The 18,225-nt window shown below is 46.2% G+C and overlaps 1 protein-coding gene across 2 annotated transcripts in view; it reads right to left on the bottom strand.

Moving 5' to 3' along the window:
- The window catches only part of LOC135814574 (huntingtin-like), a 57,238-nt gene extending 44,813 nt beyond the window's left edge, over nucleotides 1–12,425 (bottom strand). The window contains exons 1-12 of one of the 2 annotated variants that reach the window (XM_065327708.1): nucleotides 12,175–12,425; nucleotides 10,111–10,191; nucleotides 9,282–9,405; nucleotides 5,946–6,005; nucleotides 5,294–5,373; nucleotides 4,868–4,934; nucleotides 4,299–4,370; nucleotides 3,807–3,948; nucleotides 3,216–3,412; nucleotides 1,669–2,543; nucleotides 830–879; nucleotides 292–488 (exon numbers count right to left, since the gene is read on the bottom strand). In XM_065327708.1, coding sequence (XP_065183780.1) covers nucleotides 292–488; nucleotides 830–879; nucleotides 1,669–2,543; nucleotides 3,216–3,412; nucleotides 3,807–3,948; nucleotides 4,299–4,370; nucleotides 4,868–4,934; nucleotides 5,294–5,373; nucleotides 5,946–6,005; nucleotides 9,282–9,405; nucleotides 10,111–10,191; nucleotides 12,175–12,263 — 2,034 coding nt within the window. In that variant the 5' untranslated portion in view covers nucleotides 12,264–12,425. The remainder of the gene's footprint in view (nucleotides 1–291; nucleotides 489–829; nucleotides 880–1,668; nucleotides 2,544–3,215; nucleotides 3,413–3,806; nucleotides 3,949–4,298; nucleotides 4,371–4,867; nucleotides 4,935–5,293; nucleotides 5,374–5,945; nucleotides 6,006–9,281; nucleotides 9,406–10,110; nucleotides 10,192–12,174) is intronic. The other variant, XM_065327709.1, reaches the window with a different exon arrangement.
- Between the last annotated feature and the right edge of the window lie 5,800 nt (nucleotides 12,426–18,225).

The following is an 18,225-nucleotide window of genomic DNA, read 5'->3' as shown; positions in this document are numbered from 1 at the left end:
CATCGGAGATCTCGAGAGTCCAAGTGCAAAGAAGATAATGACCAGAGAACTCTTTGGAAGAGTGGGGATCGTAAGGTAAGACATTTTAAATCTTGAGTAGACTTGACGTGTACATGTATTTGTACGAGAACGAGATTTTTCGAGTTTCGGTTCGAAATTTGACGGAACGGGTACCCGATTCTTTTCAGCTGGCGGTTCCAAAACCGGTTCCTTACCCGAACCGTTTCACCCCTACAGAAAAGAAATAAGTGCAAGAAGAACAAGCAAGTCCAGCAGCAGACAGCAACACACCTTCACAAGCCAGTAGGTGTCCGACTTGAGCTGTAGCAAGGCCTGCAGTAGCTGCAAACTAGCCAGTGCCTGTCGACTATCCATTAACATTGGTAGGATAGTGCGCACTGCAATACACGCCATGCGAGATGCCATCGACGAAGAGTCGCGCAGGCCAACACAGATCATGTCCACTAAGTCATCCAGTTTGAATGCATCTATGTCAAGCAGAGAGAAAGTGCAGAAATAACTTGCTGATGCCATCTTCACGTCGTCCGTCAATTCATAGTAGTGCTGGTGTCTGCAAGCGCCGTGTGGTCTCGCCTGGTCACAAGAAAAATCTACCACTACAAAAAGTGGAGACCTGATAATATCAGATCGGAGAATTTCCTAATACACTTACCGGTAATACAAAATCAAAATACACACTATATGAATTGGTACCAATCCGCAAATTTCCAAGTTTTATCCAATACCCCAAAACAACCAACCTCCCCACAGAAGACAGGCTGGCAATCATCCTGGAAGATTTTGAAATGTGTGTACATGATCTACTTACCAGTGTCATAGCCCTGTGCAGCTTCCAGAGACCAACTGGTAAAATCACCCCTACAGGCAAGCATTTCACAAGGCACAAACACACCACCATCTTAACTATGATCCAGGTGTGCATATGCTGCAATGGCGCAGGGCAAGCAGCTTCCCACAGGGCTACAGCAAATGTTTTGGCAAAGGATCGCCTTTTGTCACCCCGATTATAGCCCAGGCCCGGAAATTTGGTGGAATGAACAGAAAATTACGGTATTTTACCGGTTACCAGTCGACCCCTGTTATAAGTCACCCCCAATGCTTGAATAAGCGTTTTGGAGACAGCAACTTTAATACAGCCACAAGGAGGACTAACTTAGCTCTAAGCATTTCCAATACTTGGGGCCTCGATTTACCGGTTCAATTCACAGTAAAGAGACCATCCGGGAAATGGCGAAGTTGTAAGTTGTAAGTGGCTGCATTGAAGTTTACGGACAATTCCTCGCGTTTATCACTTTCTCCTAACAATACAAGTACACTACTGATGTTACTACCACCACTAAGGTCTAAGATGCTGCAACTCAATTCCAATACTATATCTCCCAAACTTTACAATTGGGGCATGGTGAGCGAGTCAGGTAGAAGACGATCACATTTCCCCTACTAAGTATACCTCACATCATCAGTCCTTTCACTGTTTTGCGGTTTACCTGCTGTCTTTCTTGATCGCTTGCCTTAGTTAACAGGGTGTTGCTATGAAGAAGGGCCATGCCTATGAATTGGGGAATACTCGACAATGATACATTGAGTGTGGTGATTTTTGGATTGAGAGAGCATTCTGGCATTGGGAGGTGGCTGCACAGGACTAACCTTCCCAAAGACAGTGCAGCTGGTAGAAGATGGCCGACAACAAGGACGGCATTGCCTCGTAGCTGCTGATCGGAGTGATTCATGAACAGAAGGACATCACGTAGCAACTGCTGCGAGTGCTCCTCCTGTGTTTGCTGAGCAGAGGATGATAGTGGATATACATGGCCTTGAAGTGATGCTGGCCAGAGGTGGACGGCAGCTCCAACGCAGGAAAGTGCCAGGGACTTGACGCTGACACGCACTTTACGATCATTAATCAGTCCACCGGCTTGGCCGCTAAGCAGGAAAGACGAGGAGAGGAGATTAACAGCGAATACCACTGGGATGCGAAAAGCATCCTGCTCGTTCTGTTGCCAAGGCCAGTAAGAAGACGTTTCAGCACTCAGGTGCACCGATGTTGAGTCATCTGCTGGTGGAGGGGTTACAGATTCAGCTGGTTGCACACCAATAGACAATGGCGTAACACCAGTAAGCTGTGCCATGGGGGCATCTAGATTCTCTGCTTTGGCCACTGGACCATCGGTATCGTCATTCTCCAATGCCAGCGCCATCTCCACTTCAATAAAAGAATCAGCCAACGCATTGCTGTCAATAGATGCATTTAAATCCATAGAACTGCCACCCAATGATGAGGCATCCATTTGCCCAGGTATAGCAAGACGAGTACTCGCACATAGGCGACATGCTAGTGCCAACTGACTGGCTACATCCGACTGGACAAAGGCTTCATTGGCACCCATCTTGTGACCCGCCGTAACCAGCCACTTGCGTAGCAGAACAGGGGGCTGACGGAGCAGCTGTTGTAGGGTCTCAAGAGAGGCTGTGATAACGTTATGGTCGGAGTGCTGGCTGCAATACAGCAAAAGGCTGAAGGCCTGCAGTAACAGGCAACCAAACACACACACACACACACACACACACACACACACACACACACACACACACACACACACACACACAAACACACACATTATATAGCTGTGATTGGCACAAAGGCAAAATAAGATAAAGTCAGATGCAATAAGGAACCATGAATACATCGAGGTAAAACTAACATGAAAGCCACGTAACAAGCACTTCACGACTCCTGGTCTCCAGGTTTTGCTGGATTTGATCAAGTATGCCATGTTCACGATGGAAAAAGCCACTTGTACGGGCAAGTCAACATGCATATCATCAAACTAAAGTGATTGGGGAAATCATTGGGGAAGTCATTACACCCACTCTGTGACACATATTCACGCACCAACGCAAGAGCACAACACGTGCGCACACACACACACACACACACACACACACACACCGCACAAACACACACACACACACGCACACACACAGCACACACACACACACACACAGCACACAGCACACAGCACACACACACACACACACGCACACACACACGCACACACACACGCACGCACACACACACGCACGCACGCACACACACACAGCACACACAGCACACACAATACACACACACACTCACACACACAGCACACACACACGCACGCACACACACACACACAGCACAGCACAATGATTACCAGCTCTAATTCAGACTGTGAAACCTCCAGCTCCTTCGGCCGTCCACGATCATGGATGAGGCCAGAGTCAGTGGAATTCTCACTTCCTTCATAATTACCACCCAGTAGATTGGGACCGAGCAAGTGACGCAAACACATCAGTACACCAAGGTACAGAGACCCATCCGTAGCCAATGCCGGGCCTGGAAACACCATAGCTGTAGAGCCAATATACCATGATGAGCATCAACACGGCAACATGGCACCAGCAGCAGAAGTAACAGCAGAGAAGAAGCAGCAACAGTGCACAAGACGTCAAACAATCAACATGGGGAGTAGCACTACAAAAAAACGGATTGATATCGACGTTACTCCACTCTCTCACATATCACACAGGTCAGGTGCCAGTAGTCCTCTACTGGCTTCACATGAATTCAGGGCAAACACGCACTGGCTAGGTCAGATGCTCCTTCACAGTCTTGCAATGCCCAACGTCTCTAATGAAGTAAGAGACCTACTCAAAAAGAAATTAAACGCCCACTTTCCAGTTCATTGCTTCCACCGTAACCACTAGCAACACCACTCTCGGGACAAAATGTGTACTGCACTTACACATCAACCTCTGCACCAACAGAGCTGAGAAGTGCTTGGGTTTACGAGAGTACTGGCACACTGTGGCCAATACAAAAGAGGCCATGCGCCGCACGGACGCGGATGATGAGTTCAACCGTGCCAATGGGATTGTCATCAAATTCTACAAAAGAAATAGACACAGCACACAGCACACAAGACAAAGAAAGACACTCGCCAGTAAGCAAAAGAATCCAGTTGCAGCCCCTAGAAAGCCATCCTGAATATAAACGACCCCAAAAGTTGAATGTACAGCAAGTGCCACAATGCCAAAAGCCTGTGAGTGCAGACGATTGACAGAAAAACACTGAGTATCCTAGTGTAGGGAGCAAACACCCTGCGTGCCACGGCTGCGTGCCACGGCTGTGTGCCACGGCTGCACCGTCACTACATTGTAGGATTGATGGTACCGAATCATCACAAATACGCGGGCAAACCATAGTGGGACTTTCTTCAGGAGGGGAGCAATCTTACCTTCACATCTTTGTCATTCATGAATCTACCAAACACTGACATCAGCTTGGGCATGGTGGATGAAAGACAATCCTGAAATGCAACACACAAAGATGTCAATAAAAAGGTCGCAAAGCTTGAAACTGTCAAACCCGACATCATGTTCAACTTGGCAAAACACAGGTACACTGCATTTGCACTGGAGATAGATATTCTACTTCTTTGTTGGGAAGTACTCTTCTGCATAATCATACTAGTAGTATTGACAAGGTGTTTATCATACTCTAAAGAGCTAGAGAAAGAATGCAACACTCTCAATGAGGATACCGTTGTCTTCCATTCTGCCATAGGGATTCACGAAACGTGGTGAAGTTTTGCTAACTATGCACATCAATCGACTAAAGTAATGGGAGAACTGAACAATGTCAGTTACATAACGTGGCTCGCCATGAAGTGATAGATTCAATTGTAGACAACTGCATAAGTAGGCAGAACAGTACAAATTTATAATTTAAAAAAATACTTCTTCGAACAGGGCTTGGTTGCAATGTGTTCTGATAACCCGTTTGTGATTAGTACTCACAACTTACCTGTATCGTCTCCTCTTCACGCTGCAACAGCTGTGCCAAGACAGGTATAAGTCCCTCAACGTATTGCCTAGTGAAAGAGCACAGTTACACAATACAAAAGAGGATGAAATCAAATGAACAGTGGACAGTGACCACCAAGTCACTGCCTTCAGGATATCTTCTTATCTCACACAACACTTGTCACCAGTTTATCTCACAGTGCAGCCACACTTAGCAGAGAAGACGATCACAGCAAAGAAGCAAATACAAAAGCTTGGGCAACAACAACAAGAAAGAACTTCAGCTTTGAGCAAACAAAAAGCCATAGCTACTGAGTGTCCAATCCAACGCACAAGCAAACAAGGCAACTTGAGCAGCACAGCACGTAACAACTTGAGCAGCACAGAACATAACAACTTGAGCAGCACAGCACATAGAAGGACATACCGGCACTTCTGTACTCGAACCAGGTGACACAGGTCGGCAAAGCGGGAAAGTGCAGCTTTCAGAGTTCGAGGAGATGAATTCTACGTAAGAAGAAAAGAAACAGCACTACTATCGCTATAACTGACAACCTGCCATACTTGTAACCAATCAGGAACAAAGCATACTGTACTGCTACTATAGCGTAAAAGCGCATATCAACGAACACCCAGTGTAACATCCACTGCCCGTGTACACGCCCAGGTGACGGGTGTCAACACTCTTGTCCCGTTTTCTAGCCCACCTCCATGTAAACGCCCATGGGCGAAAGCACAGGCCCAGTACACGTACACAGAGCTGTGCATGCAGAGAGCAGTGCATACACAGAGCTGTGCATGCACAGCTCCACGTGCATGCACAGCTCCACGTGCATGCACAGCTCCACGTGCATGCACAGCTCCACGTGCATGCACAGCTCCACGTGCATGCACAGCTCCACGTGCATGCACAGCTCCACGTGCATGCACTGCTCCACATGCATGGACGGTGCTGTAGTACTTCAGCTAAGTGTACAGTACGTGTGTGCCACTGACTCGCAAAACACATGCATCCCAGAAACACAATGCAAGTCATTAATAAAATGAAAACTTGATCTACTGCTTCAGCTACAACATACCCGTCTCATTTCCTTGAAGAGCTCCACAATAACACGGCCAATTGCACTGTCCATAAGACCCTAACACAGATCATGAGCAAACACATAGGATTGGTGAAACCAACAAAAGAAGTTCTAGGGGGTTCAACAAGTAGTAGGGTACCCATGCTACCCATAATTTGATCGGGTAGTAGAGTAGCAATTTACTCCTGAGAACCCGATCGGGTAGTTGGTGTACGGTGTTTTTGCAACGGTGCATGTAAACAGCACGGCTACGTGCTTACTGTACACTTTCTATGTAGCGCAAGTGTACACTCACAGTACAAACTGTGTCATAAAATACCCGATAGGGTACCTGTGCTACCCGGATAAAAATACCCGAACCTGTTACCCGACCAAACCCCTACACGTCGCAGCCCTAAAAAGAACATGTTCAACATGAAGGCTTTACAGGATGTAGTGGTTGTGTGCAATGCACAATGGTCATGGGACATAATTACCATATCAGTGACCTGGCGCAATGGTGTGGTATCGAAAAATCTGAAAGTCGTTGGATTTGATCCAGTGAGGTCTCAAATGAAAGGTATTGCCTTGAACAACGCTCTCCTAAAATTTGGTGGTCGCAAGATGTACTGAGCCAGAGATATACGCGGCGCAAGATGAAACATATTTGAATTTTCTATCAATTTGGATTTGAAATTGCATTGAAGTTACGTGATTCTTTGACCTGCAAATCTCAAACCACGGCGTACGCCATGGGGTGTTTCGCTGCTTCCAAACTCACAGGAACTGCAGGGCCCGGGCTGGCAAAGCCCGGGAAAATCATTCTCGCATACTGAAGTGGGAAAATCGTACCGTACCTCGCGCCCTGTGCATATCTACGATCTACATTGTACGTCGTTGTGAAAATAAATTTGAAATTTATTTTGTTTCTGGAAACATGTTTGAATTTCGCTGACAAGCAAGCACCGTCAGAGTTGGAAGAAAAGACGATGGTTCTGTGGCAACCAGTGGCAGTGGTCAAAGACCCCTCTAGAGTCGCTGAGGACATAGCTTCATGCCTGGACGAGCCAGCGGAGGAATTGTGTGAATTAGCAAAAATTGATGAATCGCTCAAGAAATTGAAGGAATTGCCCTTTGCTGAAGAAAATTGCAGCGCTTCAGATGGCGAGTCAGACACCAACCAGGAACAGGAATGGACTAGTGATCGACATGTAGTCGATTTGTCTGCTTTGAATACTCTACTGAGGTCGGCTGCTCTGTGTAGTGCTTGCCACGAGCTGTATTTGAGAATTGTGGAGAAGAAACGGAGTAGATTTGTTCCTGTTGTGTGCATGGAGTGCAGCATATGGCCACAAGGTGTCTGGTAGGAAAGAACAGTCTTGCAGGCAGGCATCATGATCTGAACAGACCTCCATAATACAGTCGTCCCTCTCTAATCCGGCACTTTTTGCTACGGCGTTTTCTGCTGGATTAACGAGGGTGCTGGATTAAGAAATCCTGCCCTCTGACCCGGCCCTACCCAATTGCATGCATGTATCATACGTCAAAACGCAGGGTTTTTCCGTGTCGACCCAAGTATTTGGTGCACGGCTTTATATTCTCAACTGTTCTCCAGGAATATACACAGTGACTAGTAAAGTGATGAAGTAAAACAGAGAACATGTTCACATGTACTCTTGCACACACACGCACCTGAAAATTGGCAGGACACTACCATTGAGTTAGGGTTCGGAAAAGTCCGAACAACCAACCGAACTGAACTCTCCCGCACGAGGTAGAGTACAGTTGTCAACTGAACTGAACTCTGAAGTGGCCCCGCGCGCGCGGCACTGACCAGACTGGCCTAGCCCGGCCTGGCAAGGAGTGCACCTGTACGGTACGCGATTTACGACTGCCGGATTATGAAATCAAACTAGGTGCAGTTTGAGCGATTCGTTTCAAAAAGTAACTGCCGGAGGCGGAATTCAAGTGCCGGATTAAGATGTAGGAATTGAACGAAAAAAATCGGTTTCGTCAGAAAGTGCGCCGGTTGGCAAGGGTTCCGGATAAACAAGTGCCGGATTAGAGAGGGACGACTGTATTACGTATATTTTGACACCATCCCACTAGCTGTGTTTCAAGCCATAAACCCAGCCCACCATCGTTTGGTGGCAGGTGGACAACTGTTGGAGCGCTGTTGCCGCGGTGCCACCCAGAATCAGAACGATGCCCTATTCAGGCTATTGTATGGCAGTACTGGTCCAATACCACCTTGTGTGGAGTGAACACCTTCTACGCAGCTGCTGGCTTGCTCTGATGAATTCAAGCGCAGGCAATGACGGGAAAACATGGTCCAGTGTGTTCTTGCGGACATGGGCTTTGTGCAGTCGGCCACTATCACTGCCAGCCTCAGGCGCATAGCTCATGTATAGTCAGCGTAGTCCGGCGACCACACCAGAGAGTGGCGATCATAGGTACAGTGTACTACGTATTCAAAATGGGCAACATATTGGCTATGAGGTTGTTGCTGGTACTTGGTCAGCACACCAGAGATGTGCTCCAGTACATGGTCACCACACCAGAGATAAGCGAGCTACGCCCCAGAACCGGGTGGATGCGGATACTGAATGCCTCTATTTCGCTAAGAGGAAGCATACCAGTGAGGAAAAGGACAGCAGAAAGTGACAGAGGAGGCAGAGAAGGAGATTAGAGAAGGATACCATGGAAGTAGAAGGTGAAACTTATGCCAGTGGTGGATTTTAGGGTCAATTTATGTTATATTTGAATACTATTTTTCTCTTATTTTACAGCCTTCCGTGAACTATGGGACAGCTTTTCTCTATGAAGACTTTATACGACACCTAGAAAAGTATAATAATATTGGAGTTTGTGGTGTATTTGGGTCATCATGGACCACTGTTTACACCCAAAGTTCCTACTGCAATGGATTTTGTAGCAGTGGAGTGTACCTTGTCTACGCGCGATCGGACATTTGTAACTTGATCGGTGGCTAGGCTGATTGCTTTGTCTGTTGGACCAAATTATTTTGGTCCATGATACTTTCAATAGCCAGTAGGTTACTCTTGTATCCTTGTTTGATAGGTTGTTTTCATTTCCGTTGTTGTCTTTTTGTCCCGAAGTTCTGCTATTTTCGCCCGTCATCTGGGAAATTTGGCTGACGGTGAAATGATGATTGACAAACCCAGCTCATTGGGTAGTATCCTATCTGACATCTGTCCGTAAAAGGATTCAGTGTTGAAAATTTGAAGTGAATCCATTGGTGTGTACCCAAGTTACGCTCGATGAAGCTCATGTGAGTCTGAAACACATACAGAAATCTTCTATGGCATATGTAAAAAATGAAGATTTTCATACCTTGATAAGACGGTTGAGGCACTCATCACCGACTAGTCGAATATCTGTCTCTGTGTGCTCACATGTACGAAGAAGGAGCTCCATGCTCAGCCCTAGTAGCCTATTGAACTCGGCCAAGTTCCTACTAACATGCACACACACACACACACACACACACACACACACACACACACACACACACACACACACACACATGTTAACATGCAGGTAAACGTCCAAGCTCACATATGCACACACACACATACACACACAGGATGCAAAGAACGATGCGATAGCATGGGAAAAGTGACCCAGATTACAGTAGAACTCCCCTTATCCGGGCAAGTTGGGACCAGGTACTACTCACAACTCCGATATACATACTGTTTTGCTTTCGAAGGTAATACACTCTTTACGGCACTCATTGTTTTTCCGTCTCATTTTTCATTGAAGAGCCATTTTCATCAAAGAGTGATCAGAAGGGTGCCCGGAATCCGGACAAGGAGGTGGGGGGGGGGGGGGGGGGGGTATACCAGAATCAGCACAGCACCAAGGCAGAATGTCTGCAGAGCGTCGTCTACAGAACGTCTACAGAACGTCTACAGAATGTCTACAGAACGTCTACAGAACGTCTGCAGAATGTCTGCTCTTCTGACGACCACAGACCAGGTCTCCAAAACAGGACTTTTTGACTTCCCTTTGAAAACTTCTTGCTAAAAAGACACGACTGGTGAATTCGACACCAATGCCACCAAATAAATATACTAATAGGCCACGTAAATAACTAAGACAACTCAGCCAACACAGGCCGAGGGCAAATGATGGAGACCAGAAAAGGTAAGACACTCACTTGAATGTTTCCATGCGCAGCTGCGGACTGCACACCAAGTCCACAACATTGTGACACAGAGATATCTGCTCTTTCTTGCTCCTAAGAACAAACAGAACAAGGGGACGTGCCCAAGTAAGAACATACAGAAAGATAAATGCTACACCAGTGGAATGGCCTCATTGCAATCTACCATTGCAACACTAGAGAGGTCAGGAGAGACAGCACACACACACACACACACACACACACACACACACACACACACACACACACACACACACACACACACATGCACGCACGCACGCACGCACACACACACACAACTCTGTACAAGAAAAAGAAAGGCGTTCCATGGGCTGAACACTGGTAAAGGGTGCTAACTTTTCCCTTTGGCCAGATTTCATCAAGCACAACTGGTGCACATATGTGAAACCACATGTTTGGATAAATTTGCTGGGTTTTTCAGCTACCATGCATATGGCCAATGGTTGTTTTTTCAGCGTGTTTCACATATCGTCCCCACCATTTACTCTGGTCAAAATTTAGCTCAGCAAAGGTAAGGTATTGGTAGCCTACAGTCAATTCTGACCACCAGGCAGGAGGTGCTGGAGACCTTTTGTTTCAATAAGCTCGATATATAGAGGGTGGTGCTCCTCACCCACGCCACCTTCGCCTTCCCAAACGAAGTACAGTAGACCTCCCAATATCCGGGCATGCTGGGACTGAGAGCTGAGTGCAACTCAGAACAAAACTTGACCTGTGCCCATACCATACATGTGCGGCCGTTGTGAATGCAGCTTTAGAGAGAGAATTGTGCATGATGCCCAAGGGGTGTGACTGGTACACATGTAGCTGTGCTTGCTCAATCTGCGGACAGAACTGTTTCGTCCTTTATGGACTCGTCAGCGCAGCACAGAGAAAATGAGGCCGAATCTGATAGCAATGAAAACAAATTTTCCAAAGCCAGATTTAAACCAAGCCCGAATGTACCTTGCCAGAGTGCTCAAAGTCATACAACAAGTCAGGCCACCTAGAATTAATTCGTTGTTTCAGGTCACTTCACTCATCCGCACCAGGATCGGTCGGTTGGTTTTTTTTTTTTTTTTGGCTACTGCCATGTGTGCATACATATGTGACAATCCTGGTAGATTGTGCATATCGATAATCCAAGCTTTTGTCCATCAAGCCAGTCGATCAAATCTGATTGTAGACGATCCAGAACTTCCATTGTCCCATCAGGTCCACTCCAGGACCAGATCTTGGCCTCGCTGGCAAACGAGTCTGCCGAGCAGCTCTCCGGGGCACCAAAACTTCTGTCAATGAGCGACGGGGAGGCGGAGCTGATGATGTTTCAGGACCGATTGCGAATGGGAGATAATAGAAGACAACGTCGTCACCAACAGCTGCATCCTAGATCCTGTCATTTGGCTGCTTCTGAGGTCGATGCCTGGACTGCTGAAAGTCGATGTATATGTACACAGCCATGTAACAATAGTACATTTGCATGCACAATAAAAAATTTAAAAAACTTTTCGCGATCGGGTGAAAAAGGACGGTCGGTCAGGTGACCCGAATTCTGTGTGGCCTCATATTATTAGCGCTAAAAGCAGCGGTGAAGAGTTTATAACAATAAGAGAGGAGATTACAAATTGTTTCTTGTTTCTGGTATTTGTTGCACTTATTGCTTCTCTCTGACTTGACTACTGTGTATCAGAATTTAATTCTGATTCTATTTTCAATTGTACCACATTGTGGTGATTGATTCCTGATGAATGCCACAAGAAAACGTTTGAATCGCATCTCGACTGTTACACTGTGACTGCTGATGAACGCGTTTCATTTCAATACTACTGTTTTTGTCTCCCCGCCGATTATTTACTACAGTGTATTAATTGACTACTAGCATTGTTTGTGACTGGTTACTGTTATCGTAATGGTTTGGTAAAATTCACGAAAAGATAATAGCTCTGTTTAGTAGCCGATTGCACATGATGGCGTATTTTCTATCCATAAACTGACCGGCTGCATGGTGACTAGCACAACATCTGAATTGAAATGATTATCGTATAAAAGCAGGCTCACTTTTGAGAAGGTCCATCGGGACGATTTGCATCGTCCGCATGCTCCCTGCACGAATCCAGCAATTTATTCAACTTGTCAGCAACCGACATTCTGACTTCGCTGTGTCTCTTTAGCTTGGCATGTTCCTGAAATATAGGGGGTCCTGCCTGATCCAATGAAGTGGAGAAACGTTCTTCATGAACACCATGAATGAAGGAAAGTGATGACCTTTTCAAATTATCATGTACCACACGTAGACCTACACATTTCGTGTACGATCAAACTCAAAGAGACACCAAAAAAAGTGCAAGAACGTCATCAACGTCATCATGGTCATGGCGTGTATTGTACGAGCGATGAGCGGACACGCCGGTCGGATGTAGACAGGGAGTCGTAAAATACCTTAAAATACCTTATTTTACGACTCCCTGAATAGACCTAGACCTGTGCAGTGTGCTGTTCGCCTGTCGAGGGGATTTCCTGTTTTCGCTTGAGTGATGAGATACGTGGGATGGGAAAACTGGTAAGAAACTTCAAAGAGAGGAAGAAAAAAGAAGAGACTAGCAGAAAAAATATAGCGTCAAGGTCATTGCAAGGGTATCGATGCTATGCCTTCTTCTCGGCTCTCTCTCTGCGCACGAACGGCATCAGCTTTTGGTTCTCGACAAGCGATGTATCCCCCGTTCCCTCCCACACAGATCCCATTACACACGTCGTGGCCTCATTCCCATCATCCAAAACGCCCATTGTAAACTCCGCCTCCTCATGCTTCGTATCCACAGTGACACCGTCAGAATTAGTAATCTCCTGTCCAAGTGCCTATGTCGACAGCCTGAAGGTGTCACTCGGATCAATAACCCCAATATATAGATCTACATTTTTTTTAATTGGGAACACAGCCCTACAAAGAGACATGTGGAGACAAACACAAAAACAAGACACAGGGGATGTAGGGACGACGTGCCGATGTACAGGGAGCAACTTGACCGACCAGGGGTCTCGGCGTTAGCGTTGCAACCTGGCATCGAAAAAAAGGGGGGGTGTACGTCGTCCCTGCTACCAGTACCAGGCAAGCGATGCTCGACACTGCAGACGGAACTATGTAGCTCGACCAAAGATCAGCATGACAAGTCATGATCATAACTATTGACTATTCACGGTACTGTACTGGTACTAAGCCGTCTAAGGATCAGTAAGAAATTTGTGGACATCTAAAGATCAGGCAGAGGAAATAAACTAAAGTAAACTTGTATCGAAAGGGATTGGGAGGCTCCGAGCTTACTTCAAAGGATCAAGTCTTCAAGGGAAGTGTGAACTGCCTGAAAAGAGAGACAAAAGCCAACGCCGCGGAGTCCTGGTCAAACCAATGAGTCCTGGTAGGGTTGGCATTTTTCTCTTTTCAGGCACTTCACTTCCCTGACTCAGTGGTCCTTTGAATAATCTTTTCATGATATGGCAATGTCATCATTGTTTTTAAGGTAATGAGATAGTAACACTCGTCACAACCTCTCATCTTATTATCTTTATGCTTTATTGGTTGAAGTCGTCCTCTTCCACTTGAGCCATTCCCTGTATCATCCTTGAAGAGAAGGGAACGAAAACATTCGATACTGGCTTTTGAAGTGATCATGACTGTGGTGTCTTGGCTGGATATGTGACCTTGTGTGGTGGCTACGTGCGATCTTTATTTCAGGATTTCCCAAAGCCCATCATTGCGCGAAATCACGCGACACCTGTACATTTTCGATCTGCGGGATGAAGATGACGACGTCCATGCATCAGGTATCAGGGGGTAGTAAGATACTGGTATATTACTACTCCACGCCTCAAATCGTGCTGTCAAGCGTATGCGGGGGAGTGTAGCATGCCATCCCTTGCACTTTCCAGCTCAGGGTTACCCTCGCTACCAATGGACGAAATTTCAGGGTCACAGCTTGCGCAACGGCTTTGTCCTGTTCGAATGGCCACTCGACATACTCAGCACAAATTTTCTATTGCATGCATGCACAAAATGTTCAACTTTCGTATTTTTGGCGACTTTACCACCGTCGTGGAGGCTGGTTGGTGAGGAGCAGGTAGCCATCCCTTGTAGAATCAAACACATGGTTCCACAGTGTGGCTGATTCCGCAAGAGCCAGGTCCATACGAGGAACATTCGCTTTGTCTTTCGCCATCGAAGTAAGTCACTTTCCTTGTTCTCAGTGTTTTTTACGTTCAACGTTTCTGAGATTTTTGAATTATTCACTTTTCATTCTTTCATACTTTATTTCTTCATGTTCACTGCCTCACTTGCCTTCTGATCTGGAGAATGTGATGGAGGTGACTGTTGGTTACTGCCTGGTATAACGGTTGTCGTGCTGTTGCTGTATTGCCGTCCTGCTCGCAACGTTGTAGATCACAAACAATTTGAAATCACATGAATTGTACTTACCGTCGTGCGTGCGGTATTAGGAAACACTGTGCAGATTAGATCGTCGCAATGTATCTATATGTATGTCTGGTCATCCTGTGCCACGCAAGAACTCCAACCAGACGCATTCGTCCTCGGCCCTGTTGATCAATTGTCCACTCGTCTTTCCTTGAAGAACGATCGATCAAAAAAAATCGAGCTCGAGGACTTTTTGCAAAAAAACGGCTGAAAAAAGGAAGAAAAAGGGTGCTCAGAATGAGATTCGAGTACACAACCATGGTCCCAGCAGTTTATGTGGATGTCGCTCATAGATGCGCGATTTCGCGCAATGAGCCTATGTATGAGCAGCTCAATGAATCCGATAGCGTGAGTCAAGTTTACTCCATACATGTACATTATAATCACCTACACTCCAGCATTGGGTCGGAAAGTCAACTCAAGAAGGAAATCCAGCCAGGTCACAATGGTTGGCTTCACAAAATCCTGATCTGGACAGCCAGCATAGGTATTCCGCAGGCTTTTGCCAAATGTGCAATGATTTAAACTTGAAGATTTAAGTGGCGGATCCGAAACTCACTTCCGGCTCACGGGCAAGCAGGGAGTACCGTAATAACAAGAGTAAATAAGCTCCCTGAACATCGGGTACCCTTGGCAAAACATATTGTAATACACTACTCCCTGGTTTCAAGCCTCGACTTGGCCAAAGTTGCAAAGCCCTAGAATGCCATGAATACTATATATGTGACGCCGCCCCCCCCCCCCCCCCCCCCCGGTTTCCGATGATCTTTTTCTGCCGATTCCTTGTTCAACTCGCTTACATTACATCATGGACTAGCACTAGTATAGTACCTGTTACTTGCTGAACTTCTTGCAGCTTGAACGGTTCCTTCTTAGTGGTATTTCACAGCAACAAGCATCAACCTCGCACTGCCATGCTATTTCTCACAAAGTACTAACGTGTTACTTCGCACTTTTGTCACAGTGTTCGTATTTGTCACATCTATAATTTCTGCTTGGTTCACAGAGACTTCTTTTCTGAAGATGGGCCTTGCCCGAAAGTTGATTCCAACAACCCTATTCCTTGTCATTGATTGGTGTAGCCCAGAGCCCGTTTGAAGTTTGAAAAGTGTTGTGAGCCTGTCTGGGTAGTTTCAAGTATCTACTAAGTAGTGACATACCGGTGTTACCGTGTAGACTAGTGATTATTGAGCGACTGCTTCTGCATGACCGGTCATGGACCCATGGTTCAAAGTTCAAACGCACGCTGCTGCTTGAACTTTAGCGTGCGCATGCTCCAAAGGGCAGCCGCTAGTTCTTCGTCAAAGGAAAGAAGAAGCCATTTCCCAAGGCCTGAGATAGTCTTGTTGGATAAGTCCGCAGCTGACTTACCAGCTACTACGATTAATTCTGACTGAAATGTGATGAACAGTTGTCCGGGGAAAGCACCTGCTTGGGAAATTCGACGCAGCAGACTGACTAGGACAACCAATCCTCTAGCGGGATATAAACCGACCCGTCCTAACTGCAACAGAACGCATCGGAAAAGTCGCTACTGCTGCTGAGCGGTGGTGCTTCAATCCGGACATACCCTGGACCAGTGGTGAGAAGAGAACTATTTCAATAGTGATTGGTTGAAGTAAAATGGACGCGCTGATATTGAATCATCATGCCATGGCTTGCCTGGTTGATATGGTACCGGTATGGCGTGGTATAGTTTGGTCTTCTATACTTTTACTCCGGCGCCTGAACAGTGCCGAGAAAAGACGTTGTAAATTGTAATGAGATCTCCCTTCTTGTTTCGTTGCTTGTTTGCATTCTTCGACAGTCACTTCCATTGGCCAAAATGATGATGGCCACTGTTATCTAGTTATTTGCCACCACTTTGATTTCCGTTGTCAAATACTTTGGAAATCGCCTGTGACTCGATGTTTCTGTTGGCAAATACAAACATGTAATGGTGCGAGTGAATACCGCTTCTCCTTGTTTGTTTTTTCCTCCTCCCAGAAGCATTGCCAGCGGTGAATCTCACTGATATCCAAGTACTGACGACCTACAAGTATTAAGTCTTTTTCATCATCGTCCGGCCTGGTATGACCGTCATGGCAGCAGTACATTGCTATCAAGCTCCCCATCTATTGCTTTCCTGCACAACTCTGTGGTTGGAACATCCACCCCTTGCCGAGCATTGGCGAAGCACAACGCTAGCAGACTCAATGTTCATTCCCAATCTAGGCAAGTGCTACTTTAGAAGATGTCGATGCGTTGCTAGCACGCACTTGTCCTGCGTTCTGTAACCATGGTTACATGAATACTTGTAGTGTAGATTAAAAAGGAAGAACCAAACTGTTACTTGTTACATGTTATCCGTAGTTTGTGTCCAACACTAACAGTTGTAAGAGATATGTTCAGTGGAGCATACTACTGTAAAAGCAGAAATTTTCGGCGGTGTAATATTTTCGGTATTCTCCAAAATCGGCGGTTCGGTAGAGGGAAATTTTCGGTAAAACCCATTCTCCAGGTAAGTGTGCTAGTACTACATGTATACAGTATCGGTTGTACCGAAATTTTCGGTGCGTTTTATTTTCGGTAAAACTTGTCGGCACCGAAGTTACCGAAAATAAAACACCACCGAAAATTTCTGCTTTTACAGTACTTGATTAAGCTAATTTCTTTTTAAATTTTTAATCATTGGCTCTCTATCCGAGTTGAACTCGCGAATATGACAGTACAACCTTCGCTTGTTCTTCTTGTATGTGTTCTGTGCCGGAGTTCCTTACTGCCATGCACAACGTGCTGCTTCAAGTATCAACTGTTTGATGCCTGGGTAGGCACCAGGGTCTCAAGATGATTCTGTGTCAGTTAGAATTGACCTAATGTGAACCTCCCCAGTTCCCTCCCAGTTGAAGGCGTCAGTGTAATTATAAGTATTCAATGCTTCCTTGCTTCTTGGTTTTGCAGGAATATTACTCTACGATGTTCGGTGTCCCGGGAAGATTTGTACCTGTCGAGCCGGAGCGGATGCCTACAAAGTACTTGTCCTACATACAGCCGCTCTTTCACCTCTTCATCTGGCGCTACGGCCTACGGGGCAGTCGTCTGTCCGAGGTCAGCGAGAGGTACAAGTAGCCAGTCCCAGTTAACTTACCTCCGGCCGAATCCGATCGTCGTGCCAGGAGGCGCGGACTTACAAAGTACGTTTGAGAAGCGATGCCATGAATTTACCAGTAGTTGTGCTATGTTGGTGAGTAACTAGCAAGCAGAGTAGATGCCAGGCAATATTCATTCATGGCATTCGCATGAGGGCGCAGTGCATGTCCGTGGCGCGCATGTGACCGAATACAATTGTTGAAGTCCATTCTCTTTGACTATGCGAGGTTCGTGGCGTAGATCTACTGGTTTCAGGAAACAGTCGACCAGTCGTTACTATTCTGATGTGGATTGGGTCAATGGCTGTGGTAGATTTGTCTTCATGAGTGTGTTTATGGCCTTATCATTTTATGAGTTGGTTAGTTTTCATAATTTTGCTTCTCCTTTGTTCACTTTTCTTCTGTTCGCGAGTGCGTGAAGACTCTTCTACCACGCCGGCCCGCATCAGTCAAGTAGCACATCACGTGTAACTTTGAAGCAGCCTACATCTTTGTTTTGACAGCGGAACACACGAG

This window comes from Sycon ciliatum, chromosome 4 (assembly GCF_964019385.1).
Source record: "Sycon ciliatum chromosome 4, ocSycCili1.1, whole genome shotgun sequence".
Taxonomy (NCBI): Eukaryota; Metazoa; Porifera; class Calcarea; order Leucosolenida; family Sycettidae; genus Sycon; species Sycon ciliatum.
This window is presented reverse-complemented; position numbering and strand designations above follow the sequence as displayed.